This window comes from Odontomachus brunneus, unplaced genomic scaffold (genome assembly GCF_010583005.1).
Source record: "Odontomachus brunneus isolate Ranch 3 - 2012 unplaced genomic scaffold, Obru_v1 Obru_scaffold_027, whole genome shotgun sequence".
In the NCBI taxonomy this organism is placed as follows: domain Eukaryota; kingdom Metazoa; phylum Arthropoda; class Insecta; order Hymenoptera; family Formicidae; genus Odontomachus; species Odontomachus brunneus.
Genome location: NW_022639477.1, coordinates 968,652 through 993,222, shown reverse-complemented (window position 1 = coordinate 993,222; position 24,571 = coordinate 968,652). Strand labels below are relative to the sequence as shown.

Here is a 24,571-nt window from a genome sequence, read left to right as displayed (position 1 = left end):
TATATATATATATATATATATATATATATATATATATATATATATATATATATATATATATATATATATATATATATATATAAGTGTGTGTATATGTATATAAAAAAACTGTTAACACATTAAACACACACAGGGGTAAACAGACATCGGACTGCGGAATCTAAAGAGGGTACTCTCTAAAGTACAATCAGTGTATTCCTCGTTGTAACGTTGTACTTGTAACTGTCTCACTCAGTTATAGGTATAGCAACGCAATCGGTAAAACCTTGCTGAAAGAATCAGTCGATAGCAACTGCTACCATTATCGATGCAGTTTGCAAATGCAAACAATACCGTTGCACGCAAATTGCACGAAAGCCGTTGATTCTATCGCAACACCAGAAAGAAGTTTGGTTGGATTAATCAAATTTCCGATGCACGAATTGGAAATTCCAGTTGAAGTTGTCCGAATTCTATTCCAGTTGACAAGAGTTCGAACTTGAAGAAGTTAACAGAATTCTGTTAACTTCAACCGGAATCTCCGGCTCGTTTATACTTCACCAGGAAGAGAGCGGCTAAGTTCTTATAAGCATATTTTGTGGCACTCGAAATCTTAAGTTATTTTTTGATGAAATTGTAGCTACTCAGATCATAAGTAGATTAAGGGTACGTAAGTATCAAAATAATGCGTCTTACCATTTGGAAGAAAATGACTCAAAAAGATACGTATAAATGGGTATAAATAAAGTATAAGCAAAAAAGTATAAGCAAAAGTATAAGCAAAAAAGTATTTGCTTATACCTATGGTATAAGCAAATAAATAAACGAGTATCGTTAGGACCCTTGACGAAACGTACAGGAAATATTGCAAGAAATGGGAAAAAGAAAGAAAGAGAGAGAGATGAAAGTATTTATCAATAAAATAATACATATTATAAATACTAATAATAACTTAAGTTTTCGAATGCCGTAAAATAGGGCCAAACTTCTTTCCTAATCCAATCAAAGGTTTTTTTCTCATGCACGAACGCAAAAAGTTGGGCTTCGTGCAGCGTACAATGAATTCATATACTACAAATTTGGAAATCCAACTAATTAGAATTCTGATTAATTAGTTGAAATCAATGTGTCATGATTAGTGATTAATCAGTGAGAAACACATGGAGCAGTAAAGTGGGAGTATCTTCACTGAAAATCGATGACAATTCTCCTCTGACTGATTCGATCAGAAACATTTGTACTGATTCACTCGAAGAGAGTAGTGGGTACGAGGATCCTTATATTCGGGAGGGTGGAAAGTGTACCATTCTACTCGTGAGACGTGAGGGATGGACGAGGGTGACGGTGGGTTGGTGTTCTAAAACATCGGGTAAAATTTGTGGGGAAAAACGAATGGGCCTTGATCCTTGACGAGATCTTGAGGATCCGCAATTATCGAAATGGGGCGCGTCGCGAGGTGCGTCATCGAGGAGCGCGCGGGTCGGTCGATCGCTCGGTCAGTCAATCGCTGGCGCCAGCTTTCTCTTTCAATTATTCAAAGATTGCCGTCAAGTAACCATAGGCAATGTTCTCCAATTTCTTGCTAGTCGATTTCCCAATTAATTTTGTTGTAAAACCAAAGACAATCACGAGTGGATTACAAATATATAAGTCTCAAAATGTAGCCTCTTATCGTTCCCAAGAACCAAGATAATCAATGAATTGTCTTGGTCCGGCAGAATGTGATATTGATTACGTCAAACTCACGTTTTGCTCCTTTTTCCACCAGGCACTTCAACGAGACTTTTCATTTCCTCTCGAAACAATTGTTTGAACTTGCGAGGTTCGCACACGGAGAAAATATTGTGGTAAAAATTATAGTGCAATTTTAGTAGCCCGGGAATAGGCTGGCACTATTACGAAAATTATAATAAAACACAGTAAAAATGACCATAACCATAACATACGATAAGTCTTACTATATTTATGATCATTTTTACTATGTTTTATTATAATTTTCGTAATAGTGCCAACCTATTCCCGGACTACTAAAATTGCATTGTAATTTTTGCTACAATATTTTTCTCCATGTACAACCGTCCGTTTTGTTATTTTATATTATGTGCATCTGATATTTGCTACTGCCACAATTTTGTCGTTTCCAACGAGAACTAGAGCGATACGACTCTTGATGTAAATGATATTTTGAATAAAGACATTCTGCTTTGCATAAAGATATTCTGCATAATTAATTGCATTCTTTAGTTCTCTTTTTTGCTGGCTATCGGACTTGAAACTTTTGGAGCCCATTTTCTTGGGAATAAAAGAGTATATTTTGAAGCTTATATATTTATAATCTACTCGTGATTATTTTTCGTTCTGCAACAAAATTAATTGGGAAATCGAATACGAAGAAACCGGGGAGTATCTTTTGGCCGCACTCTTACGAACTGCGACGCGAGAGCGCGCTTTTTATCGTCGATGTCTTGTTTTCTCAGGTTGCTTTCTTTCCTCGCTCCCCCCATCCCGGGTCGACTTAAATCACGCTCTACGCGACACACTTATTCCTATCTGAGGAGAAGGGGGAGAAGAGAGCGGCTTTCCTCCCCGGCGCGTGCGCGCGCGATCGATAAGTTACTTAAGAATTTCATTTAAAGTATCACGCACTAGTTGCACACGCAAGCACCCCGCCGTCGCACGTCGCCAAGGCGTCCGTGACGTAGGCGGGACGTTTTTATTATCATCGTCGTGCGCACAAGGATAATTGAGACAAGTAAAGAATGCAGGACGCGTCTGAGAGAAGCGTTTTTAATACGAAATCCCCGAGACTAGCCGCGTTTTGCATTTCTCTTGCAAATCAAGCGCAATTTTCTCGACCAGTCCCCTTGCCCGTCGTCGCCGAGGATGATGACGACGACGGCGCATGGGTCGACTCGCGCGCTCCAGGAGGACGATTTTCGCCCGAAAGGAATAAACCGCTTGACCGCTAAACGACCCAAATTTCAAACAGCAAATTCCCTCGCGTCAGGACTCCCGCACACAAATTTCCGTAACCGTAGACGTGAGACGTAAACTTAAGCTGAAGAACCAATTAAGATATTGTTTTTTCTTTGTATACTTTGGAAGAAGATAGAACTGACGGTAAAACTGATTGTTATGCAGAAGTAACTAGAGCTAACCGGTTGAAATTCTAGTTATTCAGTCTAAAAGTTCTAGTTACACCATTATTATTTCTTCCAAAGATAAAGCATTATCCTAATTGCTTCTGTAGCTTAAGTTTATGTCTTACGGTTATGTCTTACGGAAATTTGCCTGCGGGAAGACCTTTAGAGTCTGAACACAGAAATATTTAAGCAGTAAGAGTAGTAAGCAGAGTAATATACGCAAATTTTTGAATATTGACCGATCACATTCGATGATTCTTCTTACAGTGCAAGAATCAGCGACAGTAACTGATCAATTTGCTTACTGCTTACGTTTTTCAGTGTGTCATGGCCCTTATTTCCGAACACGAGAGACGTATTCTCGTCGCGGAGAGCGAGAGTACTTCGGCTTCAAAAAATCGGTCGCGAATGTTGATTTTGCGGCAGGAACGACTATGCCGATCGCATCGCCCTTGTTAACTGACGATCATGAAGTGCCGCATTGGGATAATGAAATTTCGTCGATAGCAGCGTTCGGCGAATTAACTCTTGTTCTTTTTTGCTCGCGGGCGTATTCGGGCTGCCGATAAGTAGGCAGATGTAGATAGACGTTGAGAGAGTAACGAGGGCACCGGTGTTTTGAGTGGAGGAACCAGCGGGGGCGGGAAGTGGCGAAGGTCACACACGAGAGGAGAATATCTCGCCAGAATTCGACCGTCTGGCGCGTTGCGATGGCTTTTTTCTATTTTTTTTTTTGTTTTTTGAGAGAAAAAAGTGGCAATTCGATTCGTCGCGGAAAGCGACGGTAACACTGAAACGTAAAACACGCAATTAGGTCACGACACGTTCGGTACGAGGCGCATCCGAGGGTACATTTCGCTTCGCCTCGTTGCACGACGAAGCGCGAGAACGCTCTGCCGACTCAATTCTGTTACATTCGCCTTTCTTCTACCTCCTCTTCTTCCTCTTTTCCCGCTTCTCGCGCAGCGAATCCTCGGATGCGTCGTACGTGACACACAAAGTTAGATCTCGCGACGAGGGTATTTTACATCGTCGTCATCATCGTCGTTGCCGTCGTCGTCGTCTTTCCCTTCGCCGTCGTCACTGTCTCTCGCGAGATGCGAATGAAGTTGCGGGAGAGAAGAAGCTCCGCGTCGCGATCGAGGGAGAAAGAGAGAAAGAGAGAGAGAGAGAGAGTAGTTCCTCCCGGCGGAGGAAAAACTAATTAAGTCCCAAGTGTAATTCCTGCCGTTATAATTTACGCGATGAAATCCGCGAGGGGAGCGTACGGCGAACGGAGTCGACGCGGGATCTTTTCTCCGGGAAAACGCGAGAAAACAAACGTAACGGCATCGAGTAGTCGTGCACGGTCGTCGTGGTAGCCAAGTATATTAGCATAATCGATAACCTTCTCTTTTTCTCGTTCTCTCTCTCTCCTTCTCTCTCGCTTTCGCTCGATTGCTCGCGTGCCGAATATCGGTTCATATTTTATATCTCGCTTCGACACTCGAAACGGCGTCCCGCGAATAGATTTACCGCGTTCTCCAGTTTGTAATATTTCACTCGGCTTCTCCGAGCGCGACCATTCTAGTCGTAGACTCTCTCCGCGGCGAGACGTGAACGAAATAAAAAAGAATATTTATCGCGCGTGTATATATACACATACGAGTACACATAGAAAAATACGCACTCAAATAAATGTTAGTCGTTCCCACAAGTTTGTATGTCTGCGAATCTATGATAAATTCATCACAAGTTTATCGTAAGCACTTACTCGAACTGTATTCTAAATTCTAGTAAGTTTAGCGCTTCAATCGAGAACATTAAATTCGATTAGCTTGCTATATGGAGTCGAATCAACTTTTTCTTCGCAAATTCTTGAAGTTTCGCAATATTCTTGCAGGGAGAATAAATTCCTCCGTTTAATATATAACAACCCTTTCTAAAAATTCGTGATACGCTGAAAGGAATTATCTGATAAAAAGTTAACAAACGAATACTTTCGATCAAATACCGATTAGTTTTTGTGTCCGATTAAATTTAATCGGATATTTCGTGATGGTATTTCATCGGGTAAATCGATGAAAATATTAAGAACCGACATTTCTCGTCGAATCCTTGCTGGTCGGATATTGATCGGAAATATCCGTTTGTCAATTTTTCATCGGATAATTTCTCGCAGAGTGAATATATATTTTAAGATTATTGTGAAGAAAATAATTCTTTGTTGAAGATAACCACTACTTCAAAGAAAAGAAGTTAACTCTGAGTAGTCGTTTTTCTTGGCAGAGTGGAATGAAATTTCTCTATGTGTGTGTGTGTGTGTACACGCTCGACAGGAACATCGGAGAAACAGTTTATGGGAAGCGCCGCGTGTCGGTGAACGCTCGCGCAATTTATACCACGAGAGATATAATTCATAGCGTTCGGCAAGTTCGGCGGCCAAAAGTGCACACGCCGCGCGTGCCTACACCGCGATAATTAATTCCGGCTGTGTTTCGCCGGCGCGCAAACGCGGAATACGATCACAAAGCGTTACGCGTTAAAATTCTAAAACAGCCGCGCGCGCCACGGGGGACGGCCCGGGGGCTAGTTGAGCGAATTAATTAAATTCAACCGACCACGTAATCTCACCGCGATGATCGCGAGGTCATTCCCGTGGCGTACTGTCGAGGAGAACGCGCTAGGGTCACGCTTAATGTCGAACGACTTCTCGACGATCATGAGGAAAGAACGGCGACTATTGCTGCTGCTGCTGCTGCTGCTGCTGCTACGACGACAACGACGACGACGACGGCGACGAGGACGACGTCGATAACGGTGACGACAACAACGAGAACATTTCGTCGGATCGGTAATTATTTCCGACGAATGTATGCGGACGGTCCAGGCAATGTACATATATGTATGTGTGTACACAGTGTACTTATACATATGTATATACGCGGAGAGACAATGGCGGAATGGTGTTAATGGGCAAACGGCTACCTACCAGCTCGGAAACCAGCGGTATCGACTTCCGTCGCGGTCGAATGTCCGGCATGCTGTCGATGGTGCTGTAGAAAGGATTGTCACCCGGGTGTCTGTAACAGAAGATTTCGGAAGTTACGTCAGCGCGTGTCTCTGTAAACACGATCCTGTCGATCCGTCGTTGCAGGCGATTCGCTCGCTCGCGCACCAATTCTGGACTCTCCTCTCCCTTACCTCCTCACATCCGTTGCGAGATATCACACGTGCGATTACGTTCCCAAAGGTATGCGATTCTCGGCCGGGATGTGGTATCACGCGTCTGCAGAGTAATACTCCGCGATCAAGCGGGAGCTTGAAGAGAACGCCCTGCTATCCGAAAGAATCACGGGCGCCGATAAAGGGAGCGCGCGGAGAGTAGCGTCTCTCCGGCGCTCGATACCCTCGTAAGTGGGAAAATGAAGTGAACTTTCATATCAAATCTGTGGCCACGAACTTAGCCACGGTTCTAAGGGAGATTTCTCCGTGCGCTCGCGCGATTCGCAAAGCGCTTCTGAAAATCCGTGTACGGTACGCAATGGAAATTCGCGCTTGTTAGGAAGTTTTCGGGAGAATCCAAGTTCAAGTCGAGTCGGCGAATCTATGCCTGGTCGATTCGCACGCGGATATAAAATTACATTCGGTCCTCCTCAGCGCCGGGGAACGCTCCGACGAATTCGATACGTGACGCGGCGACGTATCGAACTGAGGTAAGGCCTGTGTAAAATTGCAGGGAATATTTGTTTCCTGTTACGTAAACGCTCCTCTCGGAAATAATTCATCGAGCACATCGCTCGATTTGTCGAGCGGGTCATGATGATACGTAGCGGAAACTACGATTCGGCGAAGGAAATATGCCGAGCGGCTGGACTTTCTCAAGATCTAACGAGAAAACGTTTGAAAGAGAACGTGGAGTCTAGATGCTCCGTATCTCAGAATTTCGAAGGTCCAGACTACATCTCAGACCCAACTAATTGTCGTGACTGTACAAACATGATACAGGCAGCTTCCCACACAACACGTCTAAAATCAGGACAAGACGTCTAAAAGATGTCTTACACTCTTATCTTTTAAAGACGTCTTATACTCCGATGTCTTTAAAACGTCTTTTAGACGTCTTATGTTCCTATTTTAAGCGTTGTGTGGGCTTCTTCTATGCTTTTATTCTTATGATTAAGATAATCGTCAGATTCAACGATGTATAATGAAATGACTTCTCGAGATCACATTTTTTAGATAGAAGTTATATACGACGTGCTATAAATAACGCGCACAAGCACGCAAAGGCGACAAGGGCGCTTGTCCTTTATTTCGTCTGTCCACATGCTAGACTATAACTACTTACAGCGCGTGTCTACATCTCATCGCAAAAGTGCGCTTTCAAATAGTAATTTGATTATTTATAGTTGAATTTGGCGTGAAATTTTCTTCACAATTTTCATTTTTATAAAAATTTTAAAGTTCTTAAAAATAATGAAAAACACAATGGTATAAAGAAAATGAAATTTTCTGAGAATTAAATGCACAGAATCATAAAATACAATAGATATCTTGAAACTTTTTTTGTAAAACACTTTCTCATGTGTCTTTCTCTCATGGCTCCGGAAATGATTTGTTTATAATTAAAGATTAGTTTCAAAGAATCGTTTCAGTCTCTAGACGTGCAAGAAAGTACACACAAGAAAGACACGTATCTGTTATTTTTAGCCGCTCTGCAATATATTCGAAGCGCATAAAAATTGATGAGGTATACTCCCAGAAACGTCTCCTTGTAAGAGCTTCCATTCACGCGGTTTCGTAGGATGTCGCAGGGAGACGACAGATTGTGAAGTTCGTCGAATCGCTCGCACGACTCAAAATGGAAATTTATCGGAGGAGCATCTACGTAATGAACGACGAAAGATCGAGCGAAATTTTATCGTAGATTTCAGCCCGTCTCTCACTTGACACCTTGGAAAAATGATCGGGCTATCTCGAATCGTCCCTACCAACCGCAGATATTTCTCCTGCCGCCGCGTAATTTATTTTCTCGCGCGCCTAATATATGATGCAAGAAAAAAAGAAAAAAATATCACGATATATCTTCCGATATATTACAAAATATTCTCACACATTGAATACTATTCAGACGTCAATAGCTCGAAAAGGGCTGGTTTTGGAAAGGCTGCGTCACAATATGAATACAATATTTGTCACGAGTAGCCCCGGGGAGAAAGGAAGAGGAACACAAAGCCCGATAAAATGTTCAATTGAAGCACAGCAGAGTACTCACCCGTTCGCCCGTCCACCAGATTCGCCGACAGGTACGTTGCCGTTCTAACAAACAAAAAAACAAGTTTATTAAAAACAAGCTCAGTAACAGTTCGAAAAACGAAATGGAGAGCGCGCGATGCCGATCGCGCGAACGATCTGGATGGGTGGAGGGTTCTCGGGGGCGCAGGGGGAAATTGTTCCTCGCGCAGTCTTGGATGAAGAGCGCGGCGGCCATGGAAAGAGAATGGCTCGCGACTTGTAACGTTACGTTACGTTACGTTACGTTACGTTATGTTACAGGGAGAGATCCTCCGGGCAGGAGTCCGTAGGAGTTTCTCTGCCGTAACGCCGGATATTCTAATAACCAGTCGGCGATGAATATTGCGAGATTGCGCTGAATTTCTCGCTCTAATTTCCATGGCCGCGCGCCCACACGCACGCACAATGCTCTGCCTTGTGAATCGCTCTACCATCATAAACCTAGATACTCGGGAGAGCGGCCTCGAGGGAGAATTACGAACGCGCCAGGACGAGAAGGATGCGTCGGAGGAAACCGCCGAAGGTCCGGGGAGAAAGAGCCCGTCGTCGACGTCGTTCTTCCTGCGCCGACCGGTGGGATAGAAAAAGGGAAGAGAAAGCTATCATTCGCACGGTTTTTTCAAAGGAAGCAACCTTTTTGCGCTATCTCTCTGTGGTCTTTCTCTCTCTCTCTCTCTCTCTCTCGCCGGAGAATTCCGTATCCTGTATCCTCTTCATCTTCCCTTTTTCCTAGCCGGTTGGTTTAGATTACGACCTCCTTTTTCATGACTCGATTGGTTTCTCTCCCTTCGCATCACCAGCTGCAGTTTCCTCACCGCCTCGAGTCTATTGTTCCATCGGCCGCATCATCACACGATCTAAGCGTACTTTCTTTCTCGTTCTTTCTCTCGCTCATTCATTCACTCATTCATTCTCTCTTTTTCTTCCTTCCATTCTGCCGACTCGACTACAGGCCGACACTTTAATCCTTTTCTCGTCGGTCGGACAGGTCGAACCCATTCTCGTCTCGCTTGTCGCCATTAATCAACCTTCGGCTCGGCTCGCCGGTGACCTCGAAGAAGCACGGGCATTTTGTCGTCTGTCAGGCTGTCGGATTCATGGCCCGATCGTTCGTTCGTTCGCTCGAGTCCACACTCGGCTCGTGATAAATTCCGTCGGTGTAGCACCCTCTGGTGCCATCGCAAGCTCGGGGGGTCTCGACCTTCCGGGGTGGTTCTTTTCGCATCAGGCTCTTCTCGGCCTACGCGGCCCCCCAGCGCGCCGATTTTTCTCAATAAATTCCCGCCACGTCGGCTCTACAGTCCTGGAACACGAAAATCTCAGGGACTAATCGATACTTCCGGCCGGCGAGAAAGGGATGTATCCGCGGCGGTCGTGTCAGACGCTGTACTCGCGCTTCCTCCACGTCTCCTCGAGTCGCCTCCTGCTCTTCTTCTTCCTCTTTCTTTGCTTCTTCACTTCTTCCTCTTCCGCCTCTCTTTGTCACCTTCTCCTGCGCCCGTTCGCGTGCTGCACGTCGTTCGCTCGGTCGCGCGGTGAAAAATGGAAGTTTCGGAGAGATAGTGTGTAACAGCCCGTATAAATATAATATCACGTACAATACTCGTAAATTCTGTCACGATAGAGATACGTTATAAACTTATCGATAGCATAACAAGTGTAATAAATATTTAGAGTTAGAGAGCCGCAGGTATATTCGTCCCTTAACGCTGTCTCTCGCTCGCGCATCCCTCCGCACTCTGTCACGCTGCAATTTCACTCCCCCGCATTCGCTCGAGTCGCAGTCTCTCCCTCTCTTTCTTTCTCTCCCTCTGTCTTTCATCAGCATGCACTCTCTCTTCTCTTGCATCCTCTCTCTCTCTCTCTCTCTCTATCTCTCCCGCTCTCTCTCTCCCGCTCAATCGCTCGTTGTCTCTTTCTCTCTCTCTCTTTCTCTCTCTTAAACAGTCTCGCGGAAAGGGGTTTCTCTGTTCGCTTAAAAAGCTTAGACAACACTGGAGCACGACGAGTTTCGTTTCGTTTTCACGTTTAGCCACGAAGTGGTGGCCTTCGAGAGCGTCTCGTTGGCGCGCGCACAAATCCATTGCTCGATCGCCATTTTTCTTCGGCGACGTACTGCTCGCGTGTGATCTCACGCGTTCACGAGGGGCCATTAAACGAGGACGTATCGTTCAATCGACAGTGGGAATCATCTGTCCGGTCGGGATGAAATGAAACGATTTGGAAACGCCGCGTCGCCAGTTAAAATTGTGTATAAGTCGTTGCAAAAGCAGGCAAAAGTACGTTTGTAAAAATCGCGTAAAATCGCGTATAAAAGCGGTGGTCGAATCTTTCCTCTCTTTCTTTCTCTCTCGCGCGCGACCTTTATCGCGTTCCCATCGTGCGGGAACAGATTTCATCACCGGCCCGTGAATTCGTGCCGCGTATGGCGCAGTGATGTTTTGTGCCGCGCGGCGCAGCTCGGAGAACGATACCTGGATTAATTATTCATAATATAGAGATGGCGAGTTTCGCACGGGTGACAGCCATATTAGCAGAATCCGCCCGCTAAAATCGCAAATAGCCCTCCCGCCCCAGCCGCGCCCGCGGTGAACGTCGACGCGACACTTCCGATTTGCGCCGCGTCAATTTTTCGTCGAAATCTCGCCGCGTTATGGGTCGACCGGTGCCCGCCGTGTATCATGTACACTCGGGAGATCGATAGATGACATTGAGCGCGCGCATAACTGTTTGTTCGCGTTTCACGAGACGCGCTCGAAGGCGAGGAAGTATACATATATATACGTACAACTCAATAGTATATATATCTACATGAAATATAGTATCGCTTCGCGAATATAATTCTGATAAGCGTTCGCTTAACAACCAAAACGTGTACCGCGTGTACGTGTGTCTGTGTGTGAACGTACATGCGCGTACGTGTGTACGTAGGTACCCCTGTGTGTCGCTTATTAGTCTCTAACGAATTTCACCGTTATCTATATTAGGCCTTAACAACATAGTTTCCCTTTAATTCGCTTAGACACTAGTCGTCAATTGACGGCGCTATTCGCTAGGTAGGTAGAGAAGCCTTAAGAAATCTTCGCTGTACTACATCGATCGACGGCGGCGAGCTCACGTGCTCGCTCGTGCCGCCCCTTCGTTAATGATATGAGTGACATTCAATGAAACGATACCGATGATATGCAGGTGCGACTTAAGAAGCGGCCGCTCGTCGAGACTTTGCGCCCCGGTACGTTCTCATCGCGGGATCATCGCGAATTATTCGATGAATTTCATTTTCGGCAAAAGAGGCAAAAAAGTGCCAATATTTGAGCACTAATATATATAACACTGCTATACCTAACTCTGGACATTCTTATTATTCTGGTCTTTAAATACGTATATTTACACTTTCAATTTAGAACACATATATACATATATTCTACATTAAGGGTTTAAATATTTGTATGTAAAAACCAAAACAATAACACTCAAAAAAATGTTTTGCAGGTAGAATTCTAAATGTTACAGTTAAAATTCATCGTTGCTTTTTGCATCTGCTAGAAAATTGTCTGTGGTACGTAGAATTTATAGCAGCAACGTTCTGGTCTAGCAATGTGTGCAAGCAAATTTAGATGCGTGTGAGGATTACACATTCGTTTGTTTCTCGCTAGTCTTTTTATTTTTCTACCACATAGTCACTTTTACAGAAAATATAACTGACTTTAATCAGAATGCACGCTAAACAGAGAGATTTTTTTAAACAATGTTACAAATAGTTCAGACAGAAACCGCGTCTCTGTCATCTATATTAGTTAAGTACAAAACATATACGATATCGCAATGTTTGCTAGCCATTTATTCATCTCAGGTAATTTCTCGTATCTAGATAATTGTCCCTGTAACTGCATTTTCTTCAGTTAAGAATATCTGGAGTTAGGTGCCAGTGTTATTAGTTACCAGGTATTGGTAAACTTTACCTTACTCACCGGTCAGTAGTGTCGGATCACCCGATAACCGACTTATTCCCACCCCAGTGGTTGCCTAAGCCGGCACAGCCTAAGTCGTGGGACTGACGGCGGGAGAATTGACGCGAAACTTCGCCATCGTCTCGTCTCGACGAGAGGACGCTCACGATAAAGCTCTTTGCTGTGTGCCCTGTTTCCCGGTTTACCTGCGGCCAACGAATGACACGCTCACCTCGCGGAAACATTGATGAGAGACGTGGCCTTTCCCTCGTTTACTGCGAAATTACGTCTCTTTCTTTCTCGCGGTTACGTCTCACGATCGATTAACTGCGAACGACTGTCAAATATTGGTACACGTCTCCTAATGGACGTCGCGGTAATTCGGTCCCTCGCATTGCCCCTCCTCCCCTCCTTTTCCTTCCTCCTCCGGAGGCTCCTGCGCGTTTTACTCACCATAATTAAAAACTCATTGCGAAAACAGGATATCCCCGAGAAGGTGGAAGAACTATATTTGGCGCGTGTGATATGTAAATGCGACTCGCGCGATACGCGAACGCCGCGATTCACCGGCGATGATAAGACGTCGGATTTCGGTGGTCTCTCGGTGACTCGGGGATTTTATGAAAGTCACGAGCGAAACGCGCGGCGAACGATCTGTCAGCCCCTATCGCGGGCTAATTTATGTCCCCGTGTTGTGATCGCGAGCGGGCAAACAGCGCGCGCGATGTGTCACGAGACGAATAGCCGTTGATAATTCCTTCAATAAATCCTTTTCTTCTTAATAATGGCGCTCTCCCTCGGACGACTCGCGGATTCAAAGGCGCGTTGCGCAAATACCCAAGTAGAGAAATGTCCACATCTGACCATTAGCGAGAAACTAGCCAGATTTTCCTGGCTAGAACTTAATTAAGCAATAACTATTCAGGAGCTGGACAAAAAAAGCCGGCCAGTATTTCTTGGCCAGTTACTGGCCAGAAACTAGACCATAAAAAATGGTTAGTAAATGCTGGGCAGTTGTTCTGTCTAGTAAAAACTCGGAAAACTGGTCATAATGTTTCTCAACCAGTTACTGGTCAGAGATCAAGCGAGAAAAAATGGTAATTAGAGATCAAGCTACAATGATCTCAATAATGAACGAATTTTCACTTGCAAATGATGAATTGGCACGTGAATCAATTTGCATTCTATCTTCTGAAACACAAGTTTCTTACACGTTATTTTTATATTGGATAATAAAACATAATATTCGACAATGCAGAATCGAACGATAAAAGCCATTTGACAAAATTTTGTACAAAAGAATTTTGGTTAAAAGCTAGTCAAAAGCTGATTATCTTCGCTGTCCTTGGCGGAATGAGCGTCGCTTGAACTGGTCAGAAACTAGTCAGTAGCCAAAATTCCTGACCAGTTACCGGCAAGGAAGCGAGGTCGCTCTTACTTGGGTGATTGCGTTGTCGCTTGCGTAATGCGACGTAACTGCGACGTTCATGGACGAACACGAGATATCGTGATTACGATCGGCCGCGAGATCGCATCGCTCGAAAAACGTAACAAACTCGCTGTAATGGATTTCCCGGGGGACAGTCTTCGTATTTGCGAGCGGGTCCGATTGTCGCGCGGGCGTCCACGTGATTAATGGAAATGGAAATGGAACGGAAAAGCTAATGTGGTCGGAAGAAGTGGCCCGCACGAACACACCCGCTCCTCGCGCGCGCGCGCGCGCGTGCTGTTTACATGTGCATACGATATGCACGTGCTTTTGCATAAAAGCCGATTCCGCCGCGCTCCCGTGCGTGCGCGTTGCAGCACGTGCGCGAGCGGTCGTTGTTAAGTAAGCAAACGTGCGCGCGTAAAAGATCCGGAGCGACGCGCCGTAATAACAATGAGGAGTCTCCCGTTCTCGGATCGAGACCGTCGAAATTCCGAGTGCCAGCGCGATATGTGCGAATACAACCACGATTCGTAGATATTCATATGCACCGTTGCATTAACACGTTGAACACCATAACGGCCACCACTATGTGGCCGGCACTCGAGAAAATATTATCTCATTCTTGACAAAATTCTCTCCTGGCATATGGCCTCAAGAAGAGTTCTAAAATCAAAAGCAAAATATTCTAAGCACAATATTCTTAAGATTTGAGCACAATATTATTAAGTCGCGTTTCGTCCTTTATCTACAAGTACCAGTCTTGTTCTTAAGAGAAAACTTCAAGCAAGAGGCCATTCTGCTCTTCAAGTAAATATATTCGTTTTAATACAAAAAAAACAAAAGAATTAGAATAATATCTAGCAGGTTTTCGAACGAAAGTCTACTTCATTACAGGAGGAACATTACTCTTTCGCTTAAAATGTGGATTATAGGAAACTGCATCTCGCGATTAGAGTTCTTTCTTAGGTAGAATACTTTCATTTTAGTTAAGAAGAAAGTGGGGAATGATGCTCGATAAGGATGAGATTATATTTTTCGAATGTATACCATTGCGTCGTATAATTTTACAAAGAATCAATAGTATAACAGACTTTTATGTTGCGATATTTATATGATTTTTTAAATGCAATTGATTTTCGCGCAATGATACTTCTTTTTGTGTATTGCAATCGACTGGATGAAAAAAACCGGTGATATGGCCAACAAAAAAAAAGAGAAGGAGAGAGGGAGAGAGAGAGAGAGACAATGAAACGAGGTGACAGATACACGAATATCGAATTACATTGATTGTGCCTTTGGTAATTCAATCATCGGCTAAGCTTTTGTGTAGTCGATACGGCGGTCAACGTGTTAAACAACCATCACGAGAATACCGATGTCGACATATTCGTACGGAGATAAACGTAAACGAATAGAGACGATTTTTCCACTTTTTCGGGAAACGGCAAACGCGAAACGCTAAGGGAGCGTTCGAAACGCATGCGAGTCTCGAAGGCAGATTGCGCGACGTCGATAAATCAATCGCATCGGCCGATTCGTTGCAAGATGACGCGCGAGTAATTACTGCGCACGTTAATCCAAAACTGGGAATGGCCGCAGGTAACCAGAGGCATTTCGCCTGTACGTACGTGTGTGTGTGTGTGTGTGTGTTTGTGGGTAAGTGCTTGTACGTGGGCGCGCGATACGTGTGTGCCTTTGTGGTAACATGAACACCGTGTGCACGTGTTTGGCTATGCATATGCGATTTCTGCGAATGATATGTCGAGCTGTATGTGTAACGATAGTAACGTAGTATGCGCCTAAATTGTGCCTAGCAGCCAGTCGTAGACCCACAACCTGATCTCACGTTCGCCTAATCATCCCACAGCTCACAGCACGATTTATCTCGGACCGTCGCTGTCGCTTCCGTGGCCGGGCGCGCACCCCGGATGCACCCCCGTGGTTGCCGCACGAATCGCCCGTGCTAAATTACCGTATTACCGTGTTACAGCTAGCCCGTATCGCAGTTGCGTTTGAGCTAAGCTGCCGTTGTTGCTCGCGCCCCGATAGTCTTAATTACGGGATATGTATAATTCGTCACACACGCGTTCGCGTGTGTCGTTCGACACACACATGACGCGCCTGGAAGAATTTTCACGGGAAAAACCGTTTTGCTTACGAGCGTGGCATATTGTAAAATCCCTTTCTCTCTCTCTCTCTCTCTCTCTCTCTCTCTCTCTCTTTCTCTCTCTCTCTCTCTCTCTCTCGCTTTTTTCCTCTCAACAATGCGCTGTTTAACGCACGCCGAGAGCGTAATCTGCATAATCGCCCTGCGCGCAGCGCTTCGAAAGAGAGTCGACGCGTCCGCATGAGACGCGCCTTGTTACGCGTCGATGTCGAGTGCTTAATGTCCCGTGAAATTCCGACAGGTCCGTCGTTATGAGCAAGGAATTCGTATAATTGTCCACGGATGGTCGCCCACGATGAATCGCACAATGGGTGGCAATAAGTAGGGAGTACGAGCAGTCGTCAGACGTGATTCTCCGGTCGTTTCTGCGCGAGCCAGACGCGCTAATGATGTCGGACTTGTCTCGCGGACTGTCGCGGAACAGAGAAAACTCGCGAGAGGTTTCGCCTCGCCGAGGTGTGCCGGGAATTTCAAGTGCGCCAGTCGAATTTTGTCTACCTCTATGTATACGATTCTTTCCCTTGGAGACACGAGTCGATTCGAACATCTCAATCCTTTACGCTTTAAAAAGAGGCATTCGAAATTCCTTCTAGAACTCGGAAAACGTCATATACATAAAGCTTCCCCTGGGTCTGGTCCCATTCGTGCCCGCTCAGGTATCTTTCTTTGAAACCAGCTACCGTTAATTTTACAACTGATACACTGAGAGGAAAGTGTCTGTTACTTATAACTTATAAAATAGTATACTGAAATAAATACGGGGAAATTACTCTTGCATTATGTGCCGCTGTAATTATAACGATAACAATTTTATATATCTGCTTTATTACCTTCTCGTTAAAGAAACAACAAAATGTGTACTGAAAGAAAAAATAGTCTCAATCTCAGCGAAATTATAGCTATTTTCGACACCCGACTGTATTTTTCTGTTGTTCTTACGAAAAAATAGCAGTAATAGGATACACATGTAAGGTTATTAGCACTTCACTGCAAAAATATCTGCTAATTACAATTTTTTCACTGTGTGATTACAGTGCGAGTCACAAAATGCAACTTTTTCTTCTCAGTGCGGCAGAGAGCCGCTGAAACTGACTTAATTTTACCGAGATCACGCAATTTTAATTCGCAATTTTTACGCAATTTTTATTTTTTCAGAAATGTGAGATAAACTGAAGACGCCGTTGTTTCCTCGAATTTGACCAGAAATTGTGTGCGGCGTCGTTACGGCACCCTCGAGACAGCGCAAAGGGTTGTTCGCCGAGAGCGCGCACACGCGATTTGTTCGTTCGCGTACGAATTGTGAATTCTCGCGCTTCCGTTGCGGGGGTCTGACGAAGCCTCGATACTCGTAATGCAGATATCGCGAATGCGGCCGTTGCATTATGTGCGGCGGCAGACTCGCCGGAACGGCACGGAACGTGGCTACGCCACGACGTGACTCTTAACCGCGATGCGACACCGTGTGGAACTCGAGTTCCTCACTCGGCGTGACTAATGGATTAACCAAGTTGAATGTACCGAAGTCGCAATGCGCCGCATGCGACTCGTAACTCGCAGTTATGGAGATACTGAATGCGCGGGAAGTTAGACGATCTTATTGCATCCTCGCAACAATGCAGCAAAGTATCAAATAGATCACGGCGCCAACTGCGACGGGACAAACTCGCCGTCGTCGCCGTCGGCCAGGATCTCCGCCGGAGTCGTTGAACGCGCTCGTGTTCCCGCGATTTACCCCTCGTTCATTGAATATTTCCATCTGTCCGGAGAGTCGCAGAAAGCGGATCAGAGAGGCGCGTGTCGTCTGCTCCTACTCACGCGTCCCGTTCGTCGCTGCGCGCGCGTCTGTAAGCACACTATTCTTTTTTACAAGAGACGTATATTCCGTGAAATTACTCTCCTTACAGGCCACGAATTTATCCTCCCGTTAGACTGCCCTACGCGACTCCCCTTCCCTCGCTCCCTAATATCCGTCCCGTTGCTTTTCTTCTGCCCTATCCCGCACACGACCGCGTATCCATCATCCGAACAGCGAAACGGGTTTTCCCTTCCGCGCGAAGAGGGCCTCTCACATACGTCGTCGTTATACTCATGCTCCTTTTTGCCGGGCATCGAGAAGAAGAGAGAGAGAGAGAGAGAGAGAGAGAGAGAGAGGAAAAGAAAGAGAGCCTTTCTAAATAGCGGTTAATGGATCTTAATTGCATCCTAACGAACGAACCTCGTTACACTTCGCTGCGAGCGAAACTTTCGCGTCGTTGAATGTAAGGTAGATTTAACGAAATATAAATATAAATAATGAACCGCGACTCCGCGCGGAATTTTTCAACGACGACGATGATGATTATGTGTTATATTTATCTGACAGTCTCTCTCTCTCTTTCTCTCTACTTTTTGCGAGGAATTATCCTAAAATCGAATGTTGCGCGCAAAAGCGACCCTGTCGGATCGCCGGCGCGATCGATCATTTCGTTATCTCGGCCAGTTTCTCTGTAATGAATAGTCTCGAGTCGCGTTGTCGATATATCGAAAATGGCAAGTTTGCGCCTGGCAGCGGACCGCCGCACAGATCAATTAAAATTAATCGTGCCGCCAACTGCACGACTACGGCGAGAATACGGAACAACACTCGACGGGTAACACGGACGGGAAAAGCAAATAAGGGGCGTGCCAGGCGAAAGAGACAAGAAAATATCATGTAACATGTCGCGAAGAATAACACTCGAGCGCGAAATATTAATTATTTCGCGTTTTCCACGGGACAACGACCTAAGATCCTGTCGAGATTCCATCTCGCTTAATTACCGTCGACTGTCGTTCCGTTGTTTTAATTGTCGCGGAATGAAACTCGATAAAAATCGCAAATCGTCTTAACATGGGAGATGACGGTCTCTCGTCGGGAGGAAACAGCGAACGGTCTCGCCTTTGCGCTGTGAGCGTGTGGGATGCTATCGAGCTACGTTTTCGTCTGTCCCCTTCGCTACTCCCTCTAAGGGATACCCCTTTTGTCCCAATTATCACACGGAAGCTTATATACTATGTCTTATCTTCGCCCCCAACTGAGAAACACGACTGAACGTCTCGTTATTTGTATATATATATATGTATATTAGTATTAATTGACACAAATCTACCGCGTAGTAGGCTATGATAATATATGTATATATAGATATATACCTTCTCGTTTGTGTCTGTTTCTGCGTGTGCATATATGTGAATTAGGCGCGCGCGCGCGTGTGTGTGTGTGTGTGAGAGAGGGATGATGTGTCAATGGCGAGAATGTGTCGTTATTACTCCGTACAGTGAGATGTATGATGAGAGAGCCCAGGAAAAGTTCGGCAGAGCCGTGTCCGAGTCATTGACAACTCGGTTACGAGAAGACGATTATGAGCGTGTTAGACACTTATAATATGTGTGTGTATGTTCGCTTGTTTGTTACTCAGCTTAGTCTGCTGGATTATTTGTACGATGTGAGAGAGATAGCATGACAATATACATATACAATTATTAATGACCGTGTCGCTAGCGTTGAGTGTGTATGTATACATATACTAAAGGTCGCTGGACGCTAGATTCGCACCTTCCGCTCTGATACGCTCATATAAAAGTGAGAAACGGTAGAGAATTGGTCTGGTCGTACATTGGCCTCGTGTCGCCAATCCTCCGGAGAAACGACGACTCGACTGACGGGGATCCTCGTCGCGGCCGGTTCTCCTCTCCGGCATCGTATAGTCGGCATCGCGTCGCGATAAATCGCGATCGATTTATGCACACGATTTATGCCGGTCGCCAGTCGAATCGTTCGATTATCTCGAAGGCGATTCAGGAACGTCGAGGAGCCAGGAACGCTCGATTCTCCCGGAAGACTCGCTCCGCTCGGCGCAGCTCGTCCAATTAAAATCCCTTGCATCGATGGATCATCCAATTACGGGTGTTTCACTCTCGCTCCTCTCGTGGAACCGAACATTTCTCTTTCTGCCAATCTCTCCTCTTTCCTTCCTTCCCTGTCTCTCTTGAATTTTTTCCCCTTTTTCTTCCGAGATTTCATAGTCTCTCACTCCCTTCGGAGTCTAGCCGTCGCAATTTGCGGGATCGGGCATTAATCAAACGTAATGAATGGGAACTCTTGAAATGTTTGTGTTGACAAGAGGGAGCGCGTTGCGCGAGGCGAATTTTAACGAGCGATTTGCGCGACGGGCGCGCGCGCGCGCCAAGAGAGGCAAGAAGAAGGCTAAAGATCGCGGAGGCACGACACGCCACGAAGATCGATGAGCGCTCCTCTTATGCGATTCATTTAATTAAATAATTGGAGCTTGGCGGGCGGATTAAACGGCGAATTTATGGGAGAGAACGATCGTAAAGTTAAACAGGCGGGGTGAGAACGTCAGCAGTCTCCATTCGGTCTTCCAACGACGCCATAAAGTTTTACGGTATTTCGCGGCGAAGAGCGACTCACGACATCGCGCGTGTATATACGAGTGTATATACGAGACCAACAACGGTGCCGCCCGCCCTGAGGATCTGCTAACGCACGGATATCAGAGCGGCGACTATTAATTAGCCCCGGCACACGGTCGGAGTAGCAACCCCTCGTCGGTCAAGGCGCAGGATCAAGGAAGTCGCGTAATGGAAAAGTACGGGAGATAATAGAGTTTGCCGCGTCCCGTCGCGAATAGTGCGACTTAGCCATGCACGTCGAAAGATAGCTTTGGCAACGAGACCTTTAATCAGTTATCAGGCGCTTCGGCGAAGTAGTAGTCTTGACGAAACGCGTAGGTAAATATAACCAAATGATTTGGCAAGTAATAATAAGTAAGCTTAGTTTAGATACAGCAAAGACTTGCTACATCTAAACTAAGGTTACTACAAATATTGTGTTGAAACGCTCAGCCAAATGCGTCTGTTAACTATTACAAGACAGTTGTTGCAACGTACGTGCATGCGAAAAAGCCAAAGTGGAAGTAAAATTACGTCGCCGTTACTATCGCCACCATCGTCGTTGTCGTCGTCGTTCTTCGCCCAATGTAAATTCAACAAAACTGTTACTTGGCGCACGTGTCGTCGTTTCTTCCTTAGTTCGTTCGTTCGTTCTACCGTGCGATATACATTTTTATTTAAGCGTGACCCGACTGCCGCGCCAAATACACGTCGCCAGACGATATTTCTCGCTCAGAGCCGTGAAGAAGTGAAGTAACGGGGACGTAATAGCGATCGCTTAAATTCCGAGGCTCCGCCGAGTTCCCCGGCGTGGCTGCTTCCGATAGATACGGTCCGAGTAACAAACGCGCGTCGAGCTTCCCGTTAAGGCAGCTCGCTGTTCCATCGTCCTCGGCGGCCGTGGTTTCTAATTAACAAGTCGACCTTTTTCCTTCAATTTCCAGCGCTGAGCGGACGGAATGCGCGTCTAGTTTCGTCCCAATCCTCGTTAAAAACGGCACACTAACGTCGAAACGTCCGCGACAACGACGACGGTGACGGGGGCTGAACAGTCCGACTGCGAAATACGGAGAATTACCGCGAAAAAGTTGATAATTTCGCCACGCGAGGGCAGCGGCGAGGTTTCTTTGCCGCGAGTTAATTAAAATTGGCCTGCGACGGAGCCGCGCGAGCCTGCGAGGTAATTGCAATTACCGTGAATGCACTTCGCTTTGAGTCGTGAGGACTTTGAGTCGCACGACTTCGGAGGATATCGAGCTGCGCGTTTAACGTGGCCACGACAATGAGATGCCGCAGGTCGGGGAATATTTCGCGAGTTCATCTCGCGTGATCGAGTCGGTCGGAGCGAGCGAGAGCGAAACTGTCTGGCCCTTTTCCGCCCCGCAATTTCGTGGGACGGTTGCCTTTGGTCTTGTCTTCTCTCGTCGTTATCGGCGCGCGAGGCTCGACGACGTGTGATCTCGCAGGAGTCGCCTGTTCCTCATCGCTCTTTACGCATCCACGAAGGAACTATCTCGCGGACATTCCTCTCTAGCTGAACGGACATTACTTCGTCCCCTCGTCTCTTATCGGGACAGTACCACTCTCTTCCCGCGATTCTCTGCTTCTCCATCCCTCTGTCATCGTCCACTTGATCGTCGTCGATCAACGCCGGTCTCGCGACAGCTTTTCCCCCCTCCTTTCTCTGTCTCTCACTCTCTCTTTTTTAAGCCTTACTCTCTTACTCCATATCCGCTTTAAGAAATAACGAGGTGATTTGTGGTCCTTCTAAAAGTGAAACTCGGTAAACACGTCGGGGCTTCAGCAACTGCAAACATTTCTCGGGCAGTCTATTAAAAAGTTCAGTTACGCGCGCTCTTCGCCGACTTTACGAGCGCGACAACTCCGAACGGCGAAATTCCCCCGTTATATTCCTCCTGTCTTCGCGATCGCTTCAGAATCTCTCGCGTGCCTGCCCCGCTCCTTCACCCTCGATTCAGAACGCGGGGGGATCATCTGACGCGTTCGGCATCGCGAAACCGGCGTCGTCGCGCGTTCCTCGAACGCCTCGCCGTTAGGTACTGTCCCCGTCATCTAATTAAATCTAACACATCGAGTTACGCAGAGATAATATTTCCTAGCTTAATTATGGTACTATACGGCTGTAAGTCTTTAGATACGGAAGCATATGCGTCGGACGTGAGTGTGTCTGTCGGTATATGTGTGTTGTGTGTGTCTGTGTCTATGTTCGCAACGCGTACGTTCGATCGCTGCGGAATTTTCATCGCAGCCGGAACATCACCGCAAGTCTGTATGTGTAACGCGACAGATCCTCCCGAGATCACGAAACAGCGGCATGCACGTCCGCTAAGACGAGTACAAGGAGAAATGCTTCGGTTACGAGCTATTCGAGAGAATCGGTCGTGGCAATATTCCCCGTCGCACCGTCGTGTATATACACCCGCGAATTAATCACCGCGACACACGAATCTCTATTTTCCGTCCGGCTTAATTCTCGAGAGGCACGAGACGAGATAGAAGTGGAATCTAATTCGCGCAAGGAGAAGTGCGCGGACCTTCTTGGCGGTCGCGGAACCTGGTCGAAACGATTCATCTAGGACTGAAGTAGCTCCCGAAAGGCGCAGATAGGATGAGATAAAACGCGATAAAACGTAAATTCAGGAGAGAATTGACCGAAGCAACGCGGTGTATATAGACGACGCGTTAATGACCTAACATCGCGATATAATTCTATTATGCTATGCATGGTACAACCTACACTAATTGTCGCTACAATGACGACATAGAACAACGGTCATTAGTCTTATCGTTCTCTGCATTACATGGCCGCACTATCGTACGATGGGAACCAGTAGAAAAATTGCGCAACGTATGTGGTGTATGTGGTAGTGTATGCGACGTATGTGATGATATATGCGGTGTATGTGGTGGTGTGTATGCGGTATATGTGGTGATGGTAAAGTATGCGATGTATGTGGTAGTGTAGGCGGTGTGTACGTATTCATCGACGAACTTTCTCCGGTGCGACGACGCGCGTCTCCGCGCTGCGTCGCGTCGCGTCATCACGTTTCCGCGAATCTGTCTGCAGTGGCCGACGCAAACGTCATCGGAGGAATCCATCGATTTTCTCTCGTAGGAAATGCCCCGGTGTATATATATGTGTGTGTGTGTGTGTGTGTGTGTGTGTATGCAACGTGTGCGTGTGTCTCTCGGAAGAAAATCCACGAGCGAAATTCCCGTGGAAGCGCCGGCTCGCTTCGCGAGGGAGCGAGTAAAACAGTAAAAAGGTACAAGCTGCGAAGATATTGTCGGCGTAATACTGTCTCACGTGACGGCGGGCCTTTTACGACGCGAGGTATCGATTTTTCCGCGTTCACGCGCGATTGAATGGAATATATTGCCCCGCGATGTATCTCGCCGCATCAACGAGCGCATCCCCGGATACGGCATTAATAACCGGGGCAACGTTGACTCGAGCATCGCCGGTGTTTCTCTTTTACTTCTGCCTCCTTTACTTTATTTTTTTTTCCTGAAAAAAGTTCTCGCACTTTTCAACGGACGCGCGCCGATCCGCTAATAAAAGGACGACGATTCCAAAAACGAAACCATGCTCTTTTCGTTTTCGTGTTACACCTGCAAGTGTCGAGTCGTAAACGCGAGACGCCGAGTGAAAGCTCTCGTATCCAGAAACGTTGCAAAATTGACTGCGTGGTGTAGTATATCGTGTTCGCGCGGGTGATAAGAGGACGCGAGCGGAACAATGGCGGATGAAGGTGCCCGTCGTCGATATCCTATTATGTCAGGAACTGAGAGAGATGGCCTCTGCCTATACGTCTATCTATTGTTCGCGCTCGCACGTCGAGAATCGCGCGAGATGTGTTTATCGGCGATTAGTTCCCGTCGGATTTCCGTATTTCTCTCTCTCTCTCTCCCCCCTCCCTCTCGCTTTCACCTGTCTATCGACTTCCTCGACACGAATCCGACACGACTCATCGTCGCTGATAGCCGTGCGAGACCGAAAAACGCGTGTTTCGCGGCGACTTGCAGGATAATATAGCACCGTGCGTTTTGCTGCAATGCGCTCTCTCCTCTCCTCCGTGGCACGGCGGCGTGCCGGATATACCGGACCCCATTTGCCGGCGCGTAATTTCCATCAGAGTCGTTTCCACGTCCGTTTTCTTCCCCCCCCCCC

The 24,571-nt window shown here is 46.3% G+C and overlaps 1 protein-coding gene across 15 annotated transcripts in view; it reads right to left on the bottom strand.

Moving 5' to 3' along the window:
- The window catches only part of LOC116842854, a 140,762-nt gene that overhangs the window by 45,508 nt on the left and 70,683 nt on the right, over window positions 1–24,571 (bottom strand). For all 15 annotated transcript variants that reach the window (XM_032812602.1, XM_032812603.1, XM_032812601.1 and 12 more), the window contains 2 exons: window positions 8,380–8,423; window positions 6,094–6,184 (listed from right to left, as the gene is read on the bottom strand). In XM_032812602.1, coding sequence (XP_032668493.1) covers window positions 6,094–6,184; window positions 8,380–8,423 — 135 coding nt within the window. The remainder of the gene's footprint in view (window positions 1–6,093; window positions 6,185–8,379; window positions 8,424–24,571) is intronic.